The 23,742-nt window shown below is 48.6% G+C and overlaps 2 protein-coding genes across 3 annotated transcripts in view; one reads left to right on the forward strand and one right to left on the reverse strand.

Annotated features, from left to right (window-relative positions):
• Window positions 1-7,442, reverse strand: part of UTP15 (UTP15 small subunit processome component) — a 102,347-nt gene extending 94,905 nt beyond the window's left edge. The window contains exons 1-2 of one of the 2 annotated variants that reach the window (XM_075325163.1): window positions 7,333-7,442; window positions 5,599-5,744 (exon numbers count right to left, since the gene is read on the reverse strand). In XM_075325163.1, coding sequence (XP_075181278.1) covers window positions 5,599-5,688 — 90 coding nt within the window. In that variant the 5' untranslated portion in view covers window positions 5,689-5,744; window positions 7,333-7,442. Of the gene's footprint in view, window positions 1-5,598; window positions 5,745-7,331 lie in introns of both variants that reach the window. The other variant, XM_075325173.1, reaches the window with a different exon arrangement.
• Window positions 7,443-7,466: 24 nt separating this feature from the next.
• Window positions 7,467-23,742, forward strand: part of ANKRA2 (ankyrin repeat family A member 2) — a 60,927-nt gene continuing 44,651 nt past the window's right edge. Inside the window, exons 1-2 of the mRNA XM_075325183.1 lie at window positions 7,467-7,685; window positions 17,392-17,745. Of these exons, the coding sequence (XP_075181298.1) occupies window positions 17,460-17,745 (286 nt within the window). The 5' untranslated portion in view covers window positions 7,467-7,685; window positions 17,392-17,459. The remainder of the gene's footprint in view (window positions 7,686-17,391; window positions 17,746-23,742) is intronic.

Below are 23,742 nucleotides of genomic sequence, written 5' to 3' on the forward strand. Positions count from 1 at the left end.
TCTGATAGTAGATAGACAGAAGAATAGATAGAGGGATAGATAGACAGACAGACAGATAGATAGAGGGATAGATAGAGGACAGATCGCTGCATTTCCCACGGTCGGCAGTGAGTTCACATTACCGGCCGTGGGAAATGACCGGTAATTACCTCTGCTGCTTTCATTCAGCGCTGTGTCTGTGACAGTCGCGGCTGGATGGAAGCAGCGCAGGACGTCGGACCTGTGGATTACGGCGGAGCTTTGTTTCGGGGGGGTTAATAAAATGGTGAACGAGGCTTGTTTGTTTTATTTAAAATAAAGGATTTTTCGGTGTCTGTGTTTTTTTCACTTTACTTACGGGTTGATCATGTCAGCTGTCACATAGACGCTGCCATGATCAAGCCTGGAGTTAATGGCAGTGGTCCCCCACCACCATTAACCCCTTGTATTACCTTGCCACCACTGCTACACGGTGGCAAGAGCAGCCGAGGACACTCCGGTAGTGCCGCATAATGCATGCGACAGTCCCGGGGCAGCTGCTGCTGATATTCTCGGCTGCCGGAGGGGGAGTGAGGCAGGGGACATTATCCCTGCCCCTCTCCCTCCCCAGCCTGAGAATACCGGGCCGCCGCTGTGTGCTTACCTCGGCTGGAAGGTAAATATGCAGCGGAGCCCACGTTCTTTTTTTTCTATATTTCCGTTTTCTTTCTATGTGTGTTCTATGTGTCTGTGTCTGTGTTCTATGTCTGTGATGTGTGTGTGTCTGTGATCTGTGTGTGTTTACTCTCTGCACGGCTTCCTCTTCCTGTAATGACATCACTTCCCTGCAAAACCGCAGACAAGTGATGTACATTACCGGAGGTAAACCGCGAAATACCGCAGGGAATAACGCAGGAAAACGCAGTGAACCGCACAGAATTTGCTGCCTGCGTTATTCCCTGCGGGATTTCATGATTAACATTGGAGTCAATGGAGTGAAATCCCACAGCGATGTGCGGAAAAGAAGTGACATGCACTTGTTTTTGCTGCGGGATTCCCGCAGCAAAACATGCAGCTGTCAAATTCCGCCCAGTGCGCACAGGATTTTTTTTCTCCATAGGATTTGCTGGTGATTCACTGCAGAGATGTTATGAACATTTTCTGCAGCGAAACATGCAGCAAATCCGCGGAAAATCCGCGGCAAAATCCGGTAAGTGCGCACATAGCCTTAGACTCCCAAAACAATGTATAAGATTTCAGGAAGATGACAAAACTGCAATATGGCAGGCAGGCCTGTGGAGTCAGAGTCATTGAGTCAGAGTCCATTTTGGTGGAGTCGGTATAAAATGGACTGACTCCAAAAATATATAATAAATTGGGCACGGCAGTTCAATGCAGAATGTGCTGAATATTTTTTCATAAAAATGTGGAAAAGTTATGGAATGTCCTCTAATGGTCTGTTCTATTCCTGATCAGGGACCTAGGCTTTTAGTTGAGATGAATCTGTGCTGCACTTTATGTATGTGATAAATAGTGAAGCTCCTCCTCTACAGATAAGGGTAGGAAGAAAATGGGAAGGAAGGAACACCTGCACTCATCTCAGTACTGCTAGAACAGGTTCTTGCTATTGTAACTGACAATGCTTCAAATATGTAAATACAAGGTGGCCATAAAATAACCTAAGATGTTTGGAGCCGTGTGCAGACTGACCCAGTGGAAAGAATTGGCTGAAAATTGGTATGTATGCTGTTCAAGGCATGGGGAAACGGAAGACATCTTAAAAAAAAAAAAAATTATACCAAGACTCCCCACCAGGTAAAAATGTGGCGCTGTACAGTGAGCGAGCAGCCCAAGAACGTGTGCCAATAATTGGAGATGTCACAATTGTTCCACAGACTAGCATAACTGTTCAATATGGCCGCCATCATGCATGGTGAGGATGTTCATCATATGCAGAACATGGTCAATGCTCTGGTGCAATGCTGCGGTCTTTGAGGTCAGCCAGGGTGTCAACGTTTTCCCAATAAACACGCTCTTTCAAGTGTCCCCACAGCCAGAAGGCGAACGCGGTGGCCATTTGTTATGGAAGGAGAGGCTAAAAATCCAGTCATCGGGAAAATGTGCACACAGAACGTTCTTCATACGATTTGCGATGTGATGAAGAGCTCCATCATGCATGAAGGTGGTCGTCTGAACACACTGTCGCTGTTGGAGTTGCGGAAGAACCACTGTTTCCAGCATGGTCTGGTATCTCGCTGCTGTCACAGAACAGGTAGCAGCCCCAGTTGGCCTCATTTCTTCATAAAAGAACAGTCCGAGAATGAATGATGAGGTGAAGCCACACCAAACGGTTACCTTTGGAGAATGCAGCGGGACACCCTCGACCTCATGCGGATCTTTGGTAGCCCACATGCGACAGTTTTGTGTGTTCAACGTTTCATTCAGGTAAAATGCGCTTCGTTGCACCACAAAACCTTGTATAGCCAATTGCCATCCACTTCCATTCTCTCCAGAAACATGAATGCAAATGTCATGTAGGTATCATTGTCACGGAAGTTGTTGATGATGGCTAATTTTGTACGGGTATGCCCGCAAGACCTTTCGGAGAACTTTCCCCACTGTGCTGTATGGGAGCTCCAATTGCCTGGAAAAATTGAGTGCCCTTCTGTCCCCTACAGGGTTATCGTGTCTTGTTCCACGATGGCAGTGGCAATGTCCTCCACGACCTCTCTGCTTACCGGTCGGCTGAACACTCAGTAACTCTGTTGCCTTAAAATGTGTCATCATCTGTATCAGGGAATTTACAGCCATTGGACCGCTACATGTGTGAAGGTCTTTCAAAAGATGAAAGACTCAGTGCAGCTGTAGCATTCCTGGCATTCTCATAAAATCGCACTAACAGCGCACGATCCGGCAAAGACACAGGCATCTTGCAGACTGAGTTGCAAAGTGCGCTCGCTGTACAGTGCCAATTTTTCACCTGGTGGGGAGTTGTGGTATAATTTTTTTTTTTAAGATGCCTTCCATTTTCTCATGCTTTGAATAGCATATATACCAATTTTCAGCCAATTCTGTCCACTGAGTTAGTCTGCACATGGCTCCAAACACCTTAGGTTATTTTATGGCCACCTTGTATAATGAAACTGAAAAATGAGAATAATGAAGGTGAACAGCAGCTAGAAGAAAACCAGATTTAGTATGCTTGAGATGGAGCCACAGTCCTGTTCCTGTAACTGAGGAATAAACAGATGTCACTACACAAGAACAGCAAAATAATACTTTAGAATTAGATGATCATGTTGAAGCTGCTTCACATCTCTCTCCTTTTTATCACATGCGCTGTATTGTGCACACGCTGCAACCAGCAATAAGAGATAGTCTTCAAGAGGGATATGCTGGAACTCTGATTGTCAAAGTGAGGAAACTGGTTATTGCTGCCAGAACCCCCAAAATTGATTCCATCTTGAAGAGACGTGCTGGAAAAGGGGCAATTGTAGAGCACGTCACTCGGCGGGACAGCACTTATTTAATGATGAGCGATTGCTGGGGCTGAAACCCTTTCTTGTAGACATGGCCAACCCTCAGGAAACACTAAATGATGGTCAATGGACACAAGTGGCTGAATTGAAGTAATTGATTCATCACCCATTTAACGTGACTAAAAAATTACAAGCTGAGGATTTACGTCCCGGCATTTTCATAAGGGGGTGAAAGAACTTGACAAGCTAGCTGGACCTAGGTATTTTTTTCAACCGATGTAACTTGCTGATTTTCATGTCCCAAGGAGGAGGTTTAATCACAGACAGCATTGCTGCTTCAATTAAATGAAATTAAGAGAGACATTGCTATTAGAAAATAAAATTAATCTAGCAGCTGTGTATGTGGACATAAGTCATTGTATATTGCTGGATGATCAATAGTAAAATAAAGGAAAAGAAGCTCTGACTGAGGTAGCAGTTAGGATGAAAGGGCTATAGGACTGCCAAGAGCAAGAGGAGTTGTGTCATCCAGTGCTACTGCTGCCATATCTTCAGCCTCATCAGATGAGAAGTTTAATTTTGTAAAGTATTTGGATGACATGGAGCAGCAAAGTGTTGCCGCAGCGAAAAACATTGCACTCCCTAAGCATACAGATTGACCATATTTCAGCAACATTTTTCACTTGCTAACAAAAAAAATAGAAGAGTTCAACCGTTATCAAAACTGACTGTGCATGAGGCAATTCCTTTATACCTTGAGATTGTTAGAGATGTTGCCCTTGTGGTCCCCGCTTTGCCTCCAACCCAAGTTAGTGTAGAGAGGTTGTTCTCTAGCCTTAAAATAATTAGGTCAGATCTGAGATCATCTATGAAGGAGGATCTGATGGAGGAAATTCTATTTCTTAGAACAAATGTTATTCAGTTTTTTTGTTGAAAACTGTTTTTTCCCCCCACTCACTTCATAGTGTAATTCATATTTTCAATTTATTAGTTTATGGTCTAAACTTGTATTCCAATAAATATATTTATGTTCTAAGCAGCTGGATATTTTCATCATTATAATGATTAGAAGCCTGATGTTACCATTTTACTACAGTAAATTTATCATTTAAACATGAGCCATGGATGAGGGAGTAGTGGAGTCTGAGTCAGGGAAATTGAGGATTCAGCGTTTTAGCTTACCAATTCCACAGCGCTGGTGGCAGGAGCCAATAATGCATCACAGGGTTCATATACTGTATACAGGGAGCTCCAGAACTTGCTCAATATTTGGGGTCAAACCAATTGCCTGACAAATCACAGGGAGTATATGTCTAAGGCCTCTTTCACACGTCCGTGAAAATCACGCACGTTTTTCACGGACGTGTTAAAGGTGCATATGGCCCTCCGTGTGCCGTGTTTATGGCACACGTGTGCTCTTCGCTTTCTGCTCACCTATCCCTGGCGTTGCTGTCCGTTGTTCTGATCTACAGTCTCTGGTCCTGCTGATTCCGGCCCGCAGTGCAGTGAATATGCGATGAGCATAATGAGCGGGGGGCAGAAACAAGTGATAGCAGCGGCAGAGACAGCAGCGCAGGGGAAGGTGAGTATTGAAATTCCTTTTAATTCACAGACACATGTGTGTTCTCCAGTGCGCGTCACATGGATCACGGTCATGTCTATGTGTGGAGCACACGTATGCTCCACACGGACACACGACCCATGGCAAAACACGCACGTGAGCGCAGACCCATTGATTTTAATGGGTCTACGTGTGCCCATGTCTCCGACACGTGAGGAAACGGACCAAACACATACCGGAGACACGGACGAGTGAAGGAAGCCTAATCCGGAGATTTGAAGTATGGCACACAGCTCAGACTCTACTCAGTGCAATCGTGCTGGACATCTACAGTCACCGCAATGATCCCTGGATCACAACACGCTCAGGAATTAAACACATTTGTAAAAAGATGTTTTATCCATTATCTGGCACCAAGCGGGAGACAAATTAAATAAATGCTCCATAAAAGCACAGAAATTACTGGAAACAAAAGTAAAAATGTAAAAATAAAAATAAAAAAAAAGCATAAAAAAGATGAATATCATGACGACACAGTAGAAGCTTATGACATGAACGATTACAGAAGTCATATTTGTTCCCTCCGGACATGAACGTTACCTTGTATCGGCTCCAGTACAGGGTGTCCTGAGTGATCTTCTCCCCAAGCTTCGGGTGCAAGGGGACGGCAACGGGCTTGTACGATGACATCTTCCGTCTCCAGGTTTCAGAAGGTAATAGGATCTGCTTTTATTTCCCCCCAAAACCTAGAACATTTAAAGAACCAAGTCAGGAAGAGAAGTAACAAAATCGGGAAAATAACAGTGAATCAAATAAACATGCAAAGACGGAGATAAGAAAATGATCATCTGGATCTGAAAGGGTTCCTTGAAGGTTTATATTTGGGAACATTTGTTTATTTAAATGGGATTTTGTAAACTGCATTTGTCATTAATTTACTGACCGCTCAAAACTGCTTACAGCATTAGATAGATCAGTGGTGAACCCCAACATCCCCCAGGGGGCGCTCACACTACAGAGATATCCTCTATCCTAAGAGGAGAGGGACAACGGGCTGGTACGTATCCAGCTGCTCAGACCCTCAGCAATCTGGAGACTGGGCTCTGTACAGGAACGTCCTGAATGGAGCAGAGTGGAACATGTTCATATGATTGCTGGAGAAAGCTCAGGACAGCGCTCCCCTATCGCAGCAGTCCTATCACAAAAACAATGACTGCAGCAGGGGTCAAGCAATTCACAACTCTGCTCCAGATGTCAGGATAGTTGCAGGTCCCAGCAGTTGGTTCCCCAATGATTAGCAAACTATAACTATGAATAGGATAGAGGAAAACTTATGACTTTAGGGAAAACCCCTTCAATCAGCTGTGGAAACTGTGCGCTGGGTGTTCCCTTAGTGTGAAGTGCCCTGGACTCCCTGCACCGAGCCCTCCCCTCTGCTCAGGAGTGATGGCTGCTAGGATCTCCTGGATGGAGGCTGGATTATAGGAAGGTCCAGCGCGCCAATAACCTGCGTTTTGGCAAATCACATCTTTACATGGGAATAACAGGGTAGAGCGCACATGACTGATGCTTGTTATTATTTTCGAGACTCAGAACTGATGGAGTCGTTCTCGTTATTCTGTGCAGAGTGGGCTCCACCAACATCACATTACACCAGTGAAAATATTAAATCCAGCAACAGGGTGCCCGGGGGGGGGGGGCAAAGGATGGGGAGGGGGCTGCAGAAGATCCCCCAGCAGTGGGGTGGGGGGAGAAGGACACATGGGGGGGGTGGCACATTGAATCCCCAGTGAGGGGGGGCGCAGAGGATCCCCAAGTGAGGGGGGGGACGGGACGCAGAGGATCCCCAAGTGAGGAAGGGGGGCGCAGAGGATCCCCAAGTGAGGGGGGGAAGGGGGGGACGCAGAGGATGCCCAAGTGAGGGGGGGGGGAGGGCGCAGAGGATCCCCAAGTGAGGGGGGGAGGGCGCAGAGGATCCCCAAGTGGGGGGTGGGAGGAGGGTGCAGAGGATCCCCAAGTGGGGGGGGGGCGCAGAGGATCCCCAAGTGGGAGGGGGCGCAGGGGATCCCCAAGTGGGGGGGGGGGCGCAGAGGATCCCCAAGTGGGGGTAGGGCGCAGGGGATCCCCGAGTGGGGGGGAAGTGTGCAGAGGATCCCCCAGATGGGGCGCCAGGTGTGGAGAGAGGATCCCAAGTGCAGGAGATCCCGCAGCAGCTGCACCATGTGATCACACTGCCGGCATTACACCGTTTCCGGTTAGAGGAGCGCACGTAGTAACCGGTAAACATAGCAGCGTCCATGATGACACACGGCTCTCAGTTCTAAGATCACATACCCCTGCGCCCCGGCTCCAGCAGACACGTCCCGTCCACTTCACCACCGGGGAGTCACGTTGCCGGATTCACCCACGCGAGCGGCCATCTTGCCTCATGACGTACTTCCGGGGACGTCGCCATGATTTTACGTCACTACCTCCGGTTGGTTGTCCCGGAGACGTCCTGACTGAGTAAGAGCAGACAGAACTGTTCAACCGGGTACACTCAACACTGACAGATGGCGGAAACAGCAACGTACAGCGAGCCGAAAACAAGGGGGTCAGCAGAGCGGCCCGAGGCCGGCAGGCGCGTGTGGATGACGTCAGACAGGAAGTGACGAGGGACAATAATATAACAATAGCAGTCAGATCAGGTAAGCGCCGGGGACCTGAGAGCAGCCGTCTGTGAAGTGTAGCAGACCGCAGCTGTCATGTGCGGCTGTGCCCGGGCCGGTGGGGGCCGCTCCTCTGCGGAGGGACGGTCCGTGTACACCCGGCCCTGGAGCCGCCTCACTTGCAGCCTTCAGGCTGGGGGATCGTCACCCCGAGCGCTGCAGACAGTCATGTCTATGATGATGGTGGCCCTGTGCGCTGCAGACAGTCATTGCCATAATGATGGTGGCCCTGGGTGCTGCAGACAGTTGTGGCCATAATGACGGGGTCCCTGGGTGCTGCAGTCAGTCATGGTCATAATGACGGGGGCCCTGGGTGCTGCAGAAAGTTCTGGCCATAATGATTGGGGCCTGGGTGCTGCAGACAGTCATGGTCATAATGATGGAGGCCCTCGGTGCTGCAGACAGTCATGGTCATAATGATTGGGGCCTGGGTGCTGCAGAAAGTTCTGGCCATAATGATGGGGACCCTGTGTGCTGCACACAGTCATGGCCATAATGACGGGGGCCCTGGGTGCTGCACACAGTCATGGCCATAATGACGGGGGCCCTGGGTGCTGCACACAGTCGTGGCCGTAATGACGGGGGCCCTGGGTGCTGCACACAGTCGTGGCCGTAATGACGGGGGCCCTGGGTGCTTCACACAGTCGTGGCCGTAATGACGGGGGCCCTGGGTGCTTCACACAGTCGTGGCCGTAATGACGGGGGCCCTGGGTGGTTCACACAGTCGTGGCCGTAATGACGGGGGCCCTGGGTGCTGCACACAGTCGTGGCCGTAATGACGGGGGCCCTGGGTGCTGCACACAGTCGTGGCCGTAATGACGGGGGCCCTGGGTGCTGCACACAGTCGTGGCCGTAATGACGGGGGCCCTGGGTGCTGCACACAGTCGTGGCCGTAATGACGGGGGCCCTGGGTGCTGCACACAGTCGTGGCCGTAATGACGGGGGCCCTGGGTGCTGCACACAGTCGTGGCCGTAATGACGGGGGCCCTGGGTGCTTCACACAGTCGTGGCCGTAATGACGGGGGCCCTGGGTGCTGCACACAGTCGTGGCCGTAATGACGGGGGCCCTGGGTGCTGCACACAGTCGTGGCCGTAATGACGGGGGCCCTGGGTGCTGCACACAGTCGTGGCCGTAATGACGGGGGCCCTGGGTGCTGCACACAGTTCCTGGCTCCTGGAAGAAGGGAGATCCCTTCTTCGAGGAGCTAGGACCTGTGTCTGGTGCTCACCCTGCAGGGATATGTCTGGTTATTGGGATACCAGGTCATGTATTCTGTATATTTTTCTACCTTTTCACAGTAAAAATACTTTTTTTTTTTTTTTTCCTTTTATAAAAAAAAAGCCGTTTTTGTGTGGGCAACATATTCTGAGAACAGAACTTTGGGGGGGGGGGGGGGTAAGACGGGACCTTGTGCTTCATGTAACCGCTCAGAGGCCACGTGTTACTCACGGCAACATGTAAGACATTACAGGGCGATCGCTCTACAATGAGACCCCATTCATTTCCCAGCTCATTCTAGCGATCACTTTTATTACCTGCATGCTGCTGTGTGCACCTCCCGGTGTGGCCGTGTTTTGTCATCCTGCAGCCTCTGCTTCCTGCTGTTATTTCGAAATCCCAGAAAGTGACGTCACTGATGAGTGATTTACAGATGTCTGAGTACACAGATCACAGCCTTCACTCCTCTGATCCTGCCGATGCTTCAGAGCGCAGACTCTACAGATGACAAGTGCTGCTTATCATTTAGAAAACAAAACGCAGCACTTCTCAGCTAAAGGAACCGGCGCTCCAAAGTGTCAGCAGGATCAGTGCAGAGGAGGAGTCTGCCGCAGGTAAAACGAAAGAAGAGAAAAAAAAAAAAGATTCCGTTGTTTTGTACGATCCGTTGTGCCACTATATGCAACACATCCGCTGCATCCGTCACACAACGCAATGCAACGGATGCCGTTCAACGCAAGTGTGAAACTAGCCTTAAATAGGTAATTTTCTGATGACACATTCTGTTTTAAGGCTATGTGCGCACGCTGCGGATTCACCGTGGATTTTGCCGCGGATTTGCTGCAGAAAATGTGTCTAACATTGCTGCAGTCATTCCCCAGCAAATGCTGTGCGCACACTGCGTTTTTTTATACCTGCAGATTCACCCGCGGATTTTCCGCTGCAGAATTAATGAGCATGTCACTTCTTTTCCGTAGGCTCTTGCGGTTTTTGCCATAGATAATGGTAAAAATCCGCAGGGACCAACTTGCGGAAAATCCGTGCCAAATCTGCAAAAAAAAAAACCCGCACCAAAACGCAGCAAACTGCATGCGGATTTCGTTGCGGTTTTTGTGTGTTTTTTTTACCGCAGGTAAACTTATACTGTCTGCCCTTTCAGGAAGAGTTTTCAGTCGCCTCATTATCACCATAGACAGGGGATTACAATGACAGGGAACACCTCTATATACAGAAGATGACACGGGAGACGCCAATCACCATAGCTGATGTCACAGCTGACCTGCTCCTCACTGCTCATTATATAGAGTCATTATACACAGAGAGATCTATTCCTATATATTATATAGAGTCATTACACACAGAGAGATCTATTTCAAGTGTTTATTTCTGTTAATGTTGATGATTATGGCTTACAGCCTATGAAAACCCAAAAAGTCATTATTATTATACTTTAGAATGTAAGGCCGCAAGGGCAGGGCCCTCTTCCCTCTGTACCAGTCTGTCTATTGAAACTTGTATATGTATTCTGTATGTAACCCCTTCTCATGTACCGCACCATGGAATCAATGGTGCCATATAAATAAATAATAATAATCTCAGAAAATTAGAATATTATATAAGACCAACTGAAAAAATTATTTTATACTCAGAAATGTTGGCGTCTACTGAAAAGTCTGTACAGTAAATGCACTCAATACTTGCTCAGGGCTCTTTTTGCATGAATTTCTGCATCAATGCGGCGTGGCATAGAGGCGATCAGCCTGTGGCACTGCTGAGGTGTTAAAGAAGCCCCTGTTGCTTTGATAGTAGCCTTCAGCTCATCTGCATTGTTGGGTCTGGTGTCTCTCTCATCTTTCTCCTCACAATACCTTATTAGGCTGGGGCTACACGGGGTTTAGGCCCTGTGCGCACTGGAAAACGGAATTTTCTTAAGAAAATTCCACAGGGTCTGAAAGATTACCGCACCCGCAGTAAAAATACGTGTCAAACCGTACCCGAAAACCGCATGCGGTTTGCTGCGGTTTTACCGCGGTATTGTTCGCGGTATTACCGCGGTTTTGCCGCGTGCGGGTTGGTACATGTGCTTTAATGCATTCAATGCAATAAAGCACATTGGAAAAAAAAAAAGTCATTTCCTGCTGAGATAGGTAGTAGATACATAAATAGATAAATAGAAGAATAGATAGAAGGATAGATAGATAGAGAGTCCCTGTGAGCACACGCTGCATTTCTCCCGAGCGGTAATGTGAGTTCACATTACCGGCCGTGGGAAATGCCCTGTGGTTACCTCTGCTGTCTCGCTGCGAGGCTGCATTTATTCAGCGCTGTGTCAGTCGCGGCTGGATGCAAGCATCGCAGGTCGTGGATTGCGCCGTAGCTGTGTGTTTCGGGGGGTTAATAAAGGGGTGAACCAGGGGCTTTTTTGTGTCTTATTTAAAATAAAGGATTTTTCGGTGTGTGTGTTTTTCACTTTACTTACGAGTTGATCATATTAGCTGTCACGTAGACGCTGCCATGATCAAGCCTGGACTTAGTGGTGGTGATCCGCCACCATTAACTCCTTATATTACCCTGATTGCCACCGCATCACGGCAACAGGAAGAGCCAGGGACACTCCGGGACTGCCGCATAATGGATGCGAGGCAGCTGCGGGCTGATATTCTTGGCTGCGGAAAGGGGGGGGGGGCTTTAACCCTGCTCCTCGCCCTCCCCAGCCTGAGAATACCGGGCTGCCGCTGTGTGCTTACCTCGGCTGAAAGGTAAAAATACAGTGGAGCCCATGGGTTTTTTTTTTTTCTATATGTCCATTTGCTTTCTATGTGTATTCTATATGTCTGTGTGATGTGTGTGATTATTCTCTGCTCCGCTTCTTCTTCCTGTCATAATGACATCACTTCCCTGCAAACCACAGGCAGCGATGAACATTACTGCAGGTAAACCGCGAAATACCGGAGGGGAAAATGCAATGAACCGCACAGAATTTGCTGCCTGCGTTATTCCATGCGGGATTTCCCGATTACATGGCAGTCAATGGAGTGAAATGCCGCAGCGACGTATGGAAGAGAAGTGACATGCAATTGTTTTTGCTGTGGGAATCCGGCAGCAAAACATGCAACTGTCAAATTCCGCATAGTGCGCACAGCATTTTTTTTTTCCCATAGGTTTTACTGGTGAATCACTGCAGAGATGTTATGAACATAACAAGCAGCGAAACATACAGCAAAACCGCAGGAAATCCGCGGCAAAAACCGGCAAGTGCGCACAGGGCCTTACTGTGATCCCCTCGCATGATACTCTGCTCATGCTGGCAGTACAGCAGAGCCGAGTGTCCTGCGACTGAGGTCTGACTGTGCGAGCAGACCTCAGCTGCGGGGGGTGGGCCGACACTGAGGGGGAGAGGGAGGGATTCCTCCGAATCCGGCTATTGCCATTCTTGCCCTGCACTTGTAGTACACCAGTGTACTGCGAGTGCAGTGCGATCTCTCTGTCGCCCCATTCACTTGAATGGGTGCGAGAGAAAGCGTCTCGCATTACAATCACAGCATGCTGTGATTGTTTTCTCGGTCCGATTAGGGCTGAGAAAATAATGGCTCATGTGCACTCACACACAGGCTAGAATTGGTCCGAGTGGAATGCGATGTTTTATCGCACTCCACTTGCACCGTTTTTCTCACCGTGTAGCTTAGGCCATATATTCTCTGTGGGGTTTAGGTCAGTTGAGTTGGCTGGCCAATCAAGCACAGTCATACTGTGGTTATTAAACCAGGTATTGGTACTTTTGGCAGTGTGGACAGGTGCCAAGTCCTGCTGGGAAATGAAATTTCCATCTCCAAAAAGCCTGTCAGCAGAGGGAAGCTTGATGTGCTGGTAGATGGCTGCGCTGACTTTGGTCTTGATAAAACACAGCGGACCTACACCAGCAGATGACATGGCTCCCCAAACCATCGCTGATTGTGGAAACTTCGCACTAGACCTCCAGCAGCTTGGATTGTGGCCTCTCCACTCTTCCTCCAGACTCTGGGACCCCGATTTCCCAAATAAAATGCAAAATTTACTTTCATCAGTAAACAACATCTCAGACCAGTGAGTAGCAGGCCAGATCTTTTTCTCCTTGGCCCAGTTAAGACATGTCTGGTAACCTAAACAACCTTTCCTATAACTGGAAAAGGTCCACAAGAGTATAAACCTAAAATTGTGTAGCCCCAATTTTTCAATAAATAGAGGTGGGGATACAACAGAAAGAGGACCACGAATAGTCAAAGTGAAATACAAAATTTAATAATTTGTACAAAAGGTGATACAGGACATACAGTGGAGGCAGGCTAGATGGAAACAGCCTGCCAGGAAACAACCCACAGCAATACCAGGACACACCACCAGATGGCAGCCTGCTGACAGGCAGCAATGCAATAAAGATAGTACAAGGTGAAAAAATGGCCCATAGAAAGTCATAGGGGACGATGTAGGAAATGAGTTATGTGAAGGAGATCTGTAAAACCCCCTAGGAAGTCCCAAAGGGCAAAAGGGCATAAAGGATTAATCACTGTTACCTTGCGTCATGTCAGAGCAGGAATGGTGGATGTGTCCGGGCGTGGGGGCGGGGCCTCGACGCGCGTTTCACCAAAGGCTTCGTCAGGAGGCGTCATGTCTGGTGTTGTCTATTGGTCATGATGAGTGGCTTGACACAAGGAATGTGACAGTTGTAGCCCATGTCTTGGATACGTCTGTGTGTGGTGGCTCTTGAAGCACTGACTCCAGCAGCAGTCCAGTCCATGTGAATCTCCACCAAATTTTTGAGTGACCTTTTCTTAAAGGGAACCAAACATCAGGATTTTGGTATATAAGGTAGAACCAGTGCAGTACTGGCACTACCGGGCACAGTCTGTACATACAGTACCATTAGTCGGCAGCTCGGATGTTTAGGCTGTGAAATCCAAGTTTGTGAAGTTTAAAAATTCATCATCTTTTTGACTGACCGTTGCACCTCTGCTGATAATATCCGGGCGGGTTATGCACATGGATCCCCCCCCCCCCCCGCCGCCTGTTCCTCCCTCTCTCTGGCTCTATGCAAATGTTTCTATTCAGTAACATGGCGTCTGAGTTGGCGCCTGAGCATAGCGCTTATCTCCGGTGCCATGTTTCTGAAGCCCGCATTACCTAGTCTTGTACCTGAGAGGGCAGCCCATGTAGAACAGCTGATCTTACCGATTAGCTGCAGCAGACGTCTGCTACGAAATCGTCTGCTGCAGCTAATCAGGGTAAGATCAGCTGTTCTCCAGTCCTGTTGTGACACCGCGCACGCTCCCGCGGTCACAACGAGATCTGAAGAAGCGAGGGTGCATGCGCTGCCCTCTCAGGCACAAGACTAGGTAATGCGGGCTTCAGAAACATGGCGCCGGGGATAAGCGCTATGCGCAGGCGCCAACTCCGACGCCATGTTACTGAATAGAAACATTTGCATAGAGCCAGAGAGAGGGAGGAACAGGCAGCGGGGGATCCATGTGCATAACCAGAAGAGGTGCAACGGTCAGTCAAAAAGATGATGAATTTTTAAACTTCACAAACTTGGATTTCACAGCCTAAACATCTGAGCTGCCGACTAATGGTACTGTATGTACAGACCGTGCCTGATAGTGTCAGTACTGCACTGGTTCTACCTTATATACCAAAATCCTGATGATTGGTTCCCTTTAACAATCCTACCAAGGCTATGATTGTCCCAATCGGTTGTGCATCTTTTTCTACCACACTTTTTTCCTTCCACTCAACTCTCCATTAATATGCTTGGATACAGCACTCTGTGAACAGCCAGCTTCTTTAGCAATGACCTTTTGTGGCTTACCCTCCTTTTTTTAATCCAATCAATTTTTTATTGTAGGAAGTTACATTACAAAAAGGAGAAATTCAGGTATCATTGGCAATAATACACAAAGAAAACAATGCTGTAACATGTGGTAGTATCACCTTTGATTATGATTCACATTTCCTGTCACACCACCACCAATCATGTCTGATGCAAGTTGCAACTTTTTTAGGTTAATCAATACCCAATACGTATAGAGTCAACCTACCAATTTACTCTTTAATCCTCAAAACGAGCAATCCAAACAACCAGAACCAGAGAGTGGCTTACCCTCCTTATGGAGTGTGTCAATGACTGCCTTCTGGACATATGTGAAGTCAGCTGTCTTCCCCATGATTGTGTAGCCTACTGAACCAGACTAAGGGACCATTTTAAATGCTTAGGAAGCCTTTGCAGGTGTTTTGTGGTAACTATTCTAATTTTCTGAGATGACTTTTGGGTTTTCATTGGCTGTAAGCCACAATCCTCAACAGTAACAGAAATAAACACTTAAAATAGATCCCTCTGTGTGTAATGACTCTATATAATGTATAGGAATAGATCCCTCTGTATGTAATGACTCTATATAATATATAGGAATAGATCCCTCTGTGTGTAATGACTATATAATATATAGGAATAGATCCCTCTGTGTGTAATGACTATATAATATATAGGAATAGATCCCTCTGTGTGTAATGACTCTATATAATATATAGGAATAGATCCCTCTGTGTGTAATGACTCTATATAATATATAGGAATATATCCCTCTGTGTGTAATGACTCTATATAATGTATAGGAATAGATCACTCTCTATGTAATGACTCTATATAATATATAGGAATAGATCCCTCTGTGTGTAATGACTCTATATAATATATAGGAATAGATCCCTCTGTGTGTAATGACTCTATATAATATATAGGAATAGATCCCTCTGTGTGTAATGACTCTATATAATGTATAGGAATAGATCACTCTCTATGTAATGACTCTATATAATATATAGGAATAGATCCCTCTGTGTGTAATGACTATATAATATATAGGAATAGATCCCTCTGTGTGTAATGACTATATAATATATAGGAATAGATCCCTCTGTGTGTAATGACTCTATATAATATATAGGAATAGATCCCTCTGTGTGTAATGACTCTATATAATATATAGGAATAGATCCCTCTGTGTGTAATGACTCTATATAATATATAGGAATAGATCCCTCTGTGTGTAATGACTCTATATAATATATAGGAATAGATCCCTCTGTGTTTAATGACTCTATATAATATGTGTTTCACTTTTTGTATTGAATTACTGAAATTAACTTTTTGATGACATTCTAATGTATTGCGATGCACTTGTATTGGTGGTGAGATGCCGGGTGCACTCTGTTCTGATCTATAGGAGCACACGGGGCTGTGCAGACACTGTCCGTTCTCCTGGCAGTGTTCCCTCTGTGGTCTCTATATTCCCAGTATTAGAATAAAATCCAATTATGAGATGAGTACATTGGTGACCTGTGACCTTCCACCTTCACTGAGTTCCACAATGATTTCTTCTACAGAGAGCTAAAACTTTTTTTTTTTCCACCCGTCTAACAGATTCCTGTTACTGGAAATTCACAGTGCAAACGACGTAGGTAAAGAGACCCTGAATCCAACAAAGTATCACAGATTACTGGCTGCAGCCATTTTTAGCTTTATCCATGTAGCAGAGCTGAGAAAGCTGTCCCCACTCACACCAGGCTCTCTATAGAGATTGTACATTAACAGTCAGGTGTCAATAAGAGGAGGGGGCGTGCTCGACTGCCCTGCACCTGACATTGTAGCAATAATAAGGGTCCCTGTGGCTCAGTGGTTAGCACTGCAGTCATGCACCGCTGGGGTCCTGGGTTTGAATCCCACCAAGGACAACATCTGCAAGGAGTTTGTATGTTCTCCCCGTGTTTGCGTGGGTTTCCTACGGGTTCTCCAGTTTCCTCCAACACTCTAAAGACATCCTGATAAGGACCTTAGCTTGTGAGCCCCTATGGGGACAGCATTGCCAATGTATGTAAAGTGCTGTGGAATTAATAGCGCTATATAATTATTATTATTATTATTATTATTATTATTGTCTTGCTGCTGAAAAAAAAACATAGCAAATAAACAACAGATGAATCGTGACAGGCATCCCTGAATTCTCTGTGTTAAGCCTTGTGGCATGCTGGCTTCAGCTTACATAGCAAAAATCTGCTGACAGATTCCCTTTAAAGAAAGGTGGACTTCAGGGTTATAGTCTTTTATTAGAGTAAGTGACATCTGGGATGAGTGATGTTAGAGAGGTTGTCTGGAACTGAACTATCCATGGGAGGGATCCGGAGTCTGAGATTGGTGAGGGGTCTGATGCCCGGCATATCTACCGATCAGCTGAAGTCCGCTCTGACAGCGGCTGAAGTGGTGCAGAGTAGAGAACGCTGGTCACTGCCGCAACACATTCACTTCAATGGGAGATTGTCAGCATTACTGCCATCCTCATAGATGACTCCTCTTATGGAGCTGGGGTTCATTCCTGGACTGACACTCCAAGCATTGGGCCTTTATCACCTCAATGTTTTCTTTTTCCTTAATTATAGATCCCACTCAGCCCAATCTGAAGATGCAGAACTGACAATCGAGGCTGTAAATGATTCGCAGATGAGCCATGTCGTCCTTGAACAATCTGGAGGGCTCGGCTGAGCTGTCGGGTGAAGAGTGTGTAAGCTTCTGTCTGTCCGGGATGCCTGACATCAAAGTGGAGCACGTGATGGAGTCCAGCCCGGAGGAAGGGAGCGCTCAGAACGTAGCCATGGGAATGAAATTCATCCTACCAAATAGATTTGACATGAACGTCTGTTCTCGCTTCGTCAAGTCCCTGAATGAAGAAGACAGTAAAAATATCCAAGATCAGGTGAACTCTGACCTGGAAGTGGCGTCCGTCCTGTTTAAAGGTCAGTGGTCCTGTGGCTCCTGGCATCCCGCTTCTGATGTATATTTGTAACCATTTTCTATTTGTCTCGAGTATCTAAACTGAAAAAAGATGAAACTTTGCAAATGGTTCTGGGTAAAATGATTCATCCTTTTTGTATGCAGCTCCTGTGCAGACCTATCTGTGTCTTGGTGCAGACTACATACGGGTCCGGACAGTCAGCCGCTCCTGGTTCAGTCAGCCGCTCCTGGTTCAGTCAGCCGCTCCTGGCTCAGTCATCCGCTCCTGGTTCAGTCAGCCGCTCCTGGCTCAGTCATCCGCTCCTGGCTCAGTCAGCCGCTCCTGGCTCAGTCATCCGCTCCTGGCTCAGTCAGCCGCTCCTGGCTCAGTCATCCGCTCCTGGCTCAGTCATCCGCTCCTGGCTCAGTCAGCCGCTCCTGGCTCAGTCAGCCGCTCCTGGCTCAGTCAGCCGCTCCTGGCTCAGTCAGCCGCTCCTGGCTCAGTCAGCCGCTCCTGGCTCAGTCAGCCGCTCCTGGCACAGTCAGCCGCTCCTGGCTTCTGCTTGGCCTCTTCCTTATCAGCAGGTTTAGGACTTGTCATTCTGGTAGGGGGAAAAGGTTTCTATGTTGCTTTACTAGATTTCCACACCCCCTTTCCCCTCACCCGCCTCCTTTCCTCAAGCTCTTCGTTGTCATTAGTATATTTTTTTCTGAGGAAGATTATTATTATTATTTATTATTATAGCGCCATCAATTCCATGGCGCTTTACATGTGAAAGGGGTGTACATATTAGGGACAAGTACAATAATCATAAACAACACAAGACACAAGTACAGGAGGATAGAGCTCCTCTCATTATACACGGACTTCCCCACCAGAACTGAGCGGGATTCTGCGCTTGCAGCAAATCTGAGCAGGCAGAGCCGCAGTATAAAGTGAGACCTCAAGGACACCTCTAATTAACATTAATGAAAAGGATTTTCCCCAAATTAAAAAAGTGATTCCCATTCTAAATGATAGTGGATAACATGCTAATAGCAGGGACGCCAGCAATCTTCAGAATGTGGCTGGAGTGGAGGAGCGCAGCGTCATCTTCCTGTCTGTATGGGACAGAGAGGACGTCCCGTACCCTGCGGGGCTATTTCTGGCAGTTTCATATGAATGGAGCATGTGCTCCCCCTCTCCATTAAAAAATGAACTTCTGCAGAGCCCCATTCTTTAGAACATGGGGGCCCATTTGGTCAGACCCCCAGTAATCAGCAAGTTATCTCCTATCCCATGGATAGAGGATATTTTGCAGTTTTGTAAAAAGGTCTTCAACCCATTACCAACACATGATGTAAAGTTACATCATATGCCGGCTCCCTAAACTTCCACCTGGGTTTGCAAGCTGAGGCCGCATCTGACATTGCAGATGATGGCTGTGATATTCAGCCATCATCTGCCTCTTGCAGCCAAGTTCTGCCCTTGATGGTTAACTTGTTAAATGCCACTGTCCGTCTCTGACAGGGGCACTTACTGTGTGCTGACGGGGGTGTATCATTCTATGCAGCCAACAATGCTCCTGTGACATGATCATGGGACACCAATGAGTTGCCATGAATGCTGGGGGTCTGCTGACGACCCCTGTGCCTGTCACGACGGTGCTTTTGTGAAAGCCAGCCTTTAGCTAGTGTTCATAAGAGACCGTGATTTTTGCTATACATATCAGTACATATGTATTGCTGTGCATAGTACAAGCCATTGGGTGATTTTAGGTTCAAATCCCCTAAGAAGACTAATAAATATAGAAAAAAGTAAAAAAAAATGTTTTTTAAAGAACGTTTAAGCCCTTCACCTGGGCGTTTTTCCGGTGGGGGGGGGTTCCGCTTCTCTTCTTTCTTTTTTTATTTTTTTGTCAATGTTGCCATATGAGGGCTTATTTCTTTGTCGCTCCATTGGGAGACCCAGACAATTGGGTGTATAGGCTATGCCTCCGGAGGCCGCACAAAGTATTACACTTAAAAGTGTTAAGCCCCTCCCCTTCTGCCTATACACCCCCCGTGCTCCCACGGGCTCCTCAGTTTTTTGCTTTGTGCGAAGGAGGTCAGACACGCACGCACAGCTCCACAGATTGGTCAGCAGCAGCTGCTGACCATGTCGGATGGAAGAAAAGTGGGCCCATATAGAGCCCCCAGCATGCTCCCTTCTCACCCCACTCTTGTCGGTGGTGTTGTAAGGTTGAGGTATCCATTGCGGGTACGGAGGCTGGAGCCCACATGCTGTTTTCCTTCCCCATCCCCCTCAGGGCTCTGGGTGAAGTGGGATCCTATCGGTCTCCAGGCACTGAGACCGTGCTTCATCCACAACTCCTGTGGAGCCTGCTGGATAGGAGCCGGGTATCGTTCAGGGACATGGCCCTGCTACTTGGAGGTACTCTGTATCCCTGTGGGGACAGCGCACAGCAACACTCCAGCTTTGCTGGGTGTGCTAGTGCACCGGGGACCACGGCGCTGACCGGGTTAATATGTGCCATTACACACTCAGCGTTGCTGAGTGTGTTTATGTATAGGGACTGCCGCACTGACCGCCGCGGCCATGGAAACACTGCGGCGCGGGTGGGACTTGTAGTGCGCCGGGGACTTTCACGCCGGCCGCGCTTTTACGGCGGCCGCGTTTATTACTAGAGTCCCCGGCTTTTTGCGGCCTAGTTTCCTTTCCTCCCGCCCACAGCCCTGACAGGCAGGGGAAGGGCGGGACGCTGCACAGAACGAGCAGCACTGAGGGCTGGAGCATGCTTTGCATACTCCACCCCTCTCACTGTGCACAGTGCAGGCACCAGCTCCCGCTCTTTCTGGGTCACGCCCACGACTCCCTCCTCTCCTCAGGACGCCGGCAGCCATTTCTGTCAGCTCCTCGGATGCTGCAGAGGGGGACAAAGTCTGGGAGACCCAGGCAGGGACTCTGGTGGCCTCACAACCGCTTTAGGCCGGTGGTAAGCAGCACCTGTGGTGCTAGCCCCATTGTGCAGTACTGTAACATTATATGTTTATGGTATATATGTTTTACACTGTATGGTGCACAGTTGATTTCTGGCTATATACCCTATTGTGTTACTTAGGGAAGATAATAGCATGGCGCCCACGAAAGGCAGGGGTGCCAAAACACAGGCTTATTATGTTGCCTGCGCCGCATGTACGACCCCGCTACCGGCAGGTTCCACTGACCCTCATTGTGTGCACTGTTCGGCCCCTGTGGCACTTACTCAGCCGGAGCCTCTGCTAAGAGGGGCCCAGGGGGAGCCACCTGCTAACACTGTTCAGGTGACGGGGACGGAGTTTGCAAAACTCTCTGAGACTATGGCTAAGATACTAGATGCCTTGCAGTCCAGGCCGGTATCTCAGCACAGGGACTCTGTTGAATCTTTGTTCCCTGGCCCACCTCAGCTGGACCAACAATGTCCTCCCGGGGTATCTCATGGATCCCAGGCTGAGGTTTCTGACACAGACCCCAGCCCCAGACCGACTAAGCGAGCTCGCTTAGATTTTCCCTCAACATCATCATATTGTGCAGGGTCTCAGAGGGGGGAATCTCTGGTTGATGATGCGGAGACAGCTGATCAGGATTCTGATCCTGAGGCCGCTCTCAATCTTGATACTCCGGACGGGGACGCCATAGTGAACGACCTTATTGCGTCCATCAATCGTATGTTGGATATTTCTCCTTCAGCTCCTCCGGTGGAGGAGTCAGCTTCTCAGCAGGAGAAATTCCGTTTCAGGTTTCCCAAGCGTACACCGAGTATGTTTCTGGACCACTCTGATTTCAGAGAGGCAGTCCAGAATCACCATGCTTGTCCAGATAAGCGTTTTTCTAAGCGCCTTAAGGATACACGTTATCCTTTTCCCCCTGACGTGGTCAAAAGTTGGGCTCAGTGTCCCAAAGTGGATCCTCCAATCTCCAGACTGGCAGCTAGATCCATACTTGCAGTGGAAGATGGGGCTTCACTCAAAGATGCCACTGACAGGCAGATGGAACTCTGGTTGAAATCCATCTATGAAGCTATCGGCGCTTCTTTTGCCCCAGCGTTTGCAGCCGTATGGGCGCTACAAGCTATCTCAGCAGGTCAAGCGCAAATTGACGCAGCCACATGCACGTCCGCGCCACAGGTGGCGTCCATAACCACTCAGACGTCGGCATTTGCGTCTTACGCTATTAATGCTGTCCTGGACTCTGCGAGCCGTACGGCGGTTGCAGCCGCCAATTCGGTGGTACTCCGCAGGGCCTTGTGGCTACGGGAATGGAAGGCAGATTCTGTTTCCAAAAAGCGCTTAACCAGTTTGCCAATTTCTGGCGACCGATTGTTTGGCGAGCGTTTGGATGAAATCATCAAACAATCCAAGGGAAAGGATACATCCTTACCCCAGCCCAAACCGAACATACCCCAACAGAGGAAGGGGCAGTCGAGGTTTCGGTCCTTTCGGGGCGCGGGCAGGTCCCAATTCTCCTCGTCCAAAAGGCCTCAGAAAGATCAAAGGAACTCTGACGCATGGCGGTCTAAGTCACGTCCTAAAAAGGCCACCGGAGGTGCCGCTACCAAAGCGGCTTCCTCATGACTTTCGGCCTCCTCACTCCGCATCTTCGGTCGGTGGCAGGCGCTCCCGCTTTTGCGACGCCTGGCTGCCACGGGTAAAAGACCGTTGGGTGAAAGACATTCTGTCTCACGGTTACAAGATAGAGTTCACCTCTCGTCCCCCGACTCGATTCTTCAGGTCATCCCCGCCTCCCGAGCGAGCCGAGGCTCTTCTGCAGGCGCTGGGCACTCTGAAGGCAGAAGGAGTGGTGGTCCCTGTTCCTCTTCAGCAACAGGGCCACGGTTTTTACTCCAACTTGTTTGTGGTCCCAAAGAAGGACGGGTCTTTCCGTCCTGTCCTGGACCTGAAACTTCTCAACAAACACGTAACGACCAGGCGGTTCCGGATGGAATCCCTCCGCTCCGTCATCGCCTCAATGTCCCATGGAGATTTCCTGGCATCGATCGATATCAAAGATGCTTATCTCCACGTACCGATTGCTCCAGAGCACCAGCGCTTCTTGCGCTTCGCCATAGAAAACGAACACCTGCAGTTCGTGGCACTGCCGTTCGGCCTGGCAACAGCCCCACGGGTTTTCACCAAGGTTATGGCTACTGTAGTAGCGGTCCTCCACTCTCAGGGTCACTCGGTGATCCCTTACTTGGACGATCTCCTGATCAAGACACCCTCTCAAGAGGCATGCCAACACAGCCTCGACGCTACCCTGGAGACTCTCCAGAGTTTCGGGTGGATCATCAATTTTCCAAAGTCAAATCTGACACCGGCCCAATCTCTCACATACCTTGGCATGGAGTTTCATACCCTCTCAGCGATAGTGAAGCTTCCGCTGATCAAGCAGCGGTCACTACAGACAGGGGTACAATCTCTCCTTCAAGGCCAGTCACACCCCTTGAGGCGCCTCATGCACTTCCTGGGGAAGATGGTGGCAGCAATGGAGGCAGTTCCTTTCGCGCAGTTTCACCTGCGTCCTCTTCAATGGGACATCCTACGCAAATGGGACAGGAAGCCGACGTCCCTCGACAGGAACGTCTCCCTCTCTCAGGCGACCAAAGCTTCCCTTCGGTGGTGGCTTCTTCCCACTTCATTATAGAAGGGGAAATCCTTCCTACCCCCATCCTGGGAGGTGGTCACGACGGACGCGAGTCTGTCAGGGTGGGGAGCGGTTTTTCTCCACCACAGGGCTCAGGGTACGTGGACCCAGCAAGAGTCCTCGCTTCAGATCAATGTTCTGGAAATACGGGCAGTGTATCTTGCCCTGAAAGAGTTCCAGCAGTGGCTGGAAGGCAAGCAGATCAGAATTCAGTCGGACAATTCCACAGCGGTGGCATACATCAACCACCAAGGCGGCACACGCAGTCGGCAAGCCTTCCAGGAAGTCCGGCGGATTCTGATGTGGGTGGAAGCCACGGCCTCCACCATCTCTGCAGTTCACATTCCAGGCGTGGAAA

This window comes from Anomaloglossus baeobatrachus, chromosome 1 (genome assembly GCF_048569485.1).
Source record: "Anomaloglossus baeobatrachus isolate aAnoBae1 chromosome 1, aAnoBae1.hap1, whole genome shotgun sequence".
Classification (NCBI taxonomy): domain Eukaryota; kingdom Metazoa; phylum Chordata; class Amphibia; order Anura; family Aromobatidae; genus Anomaloglossus; species Anomaloglossus baeobatrachus.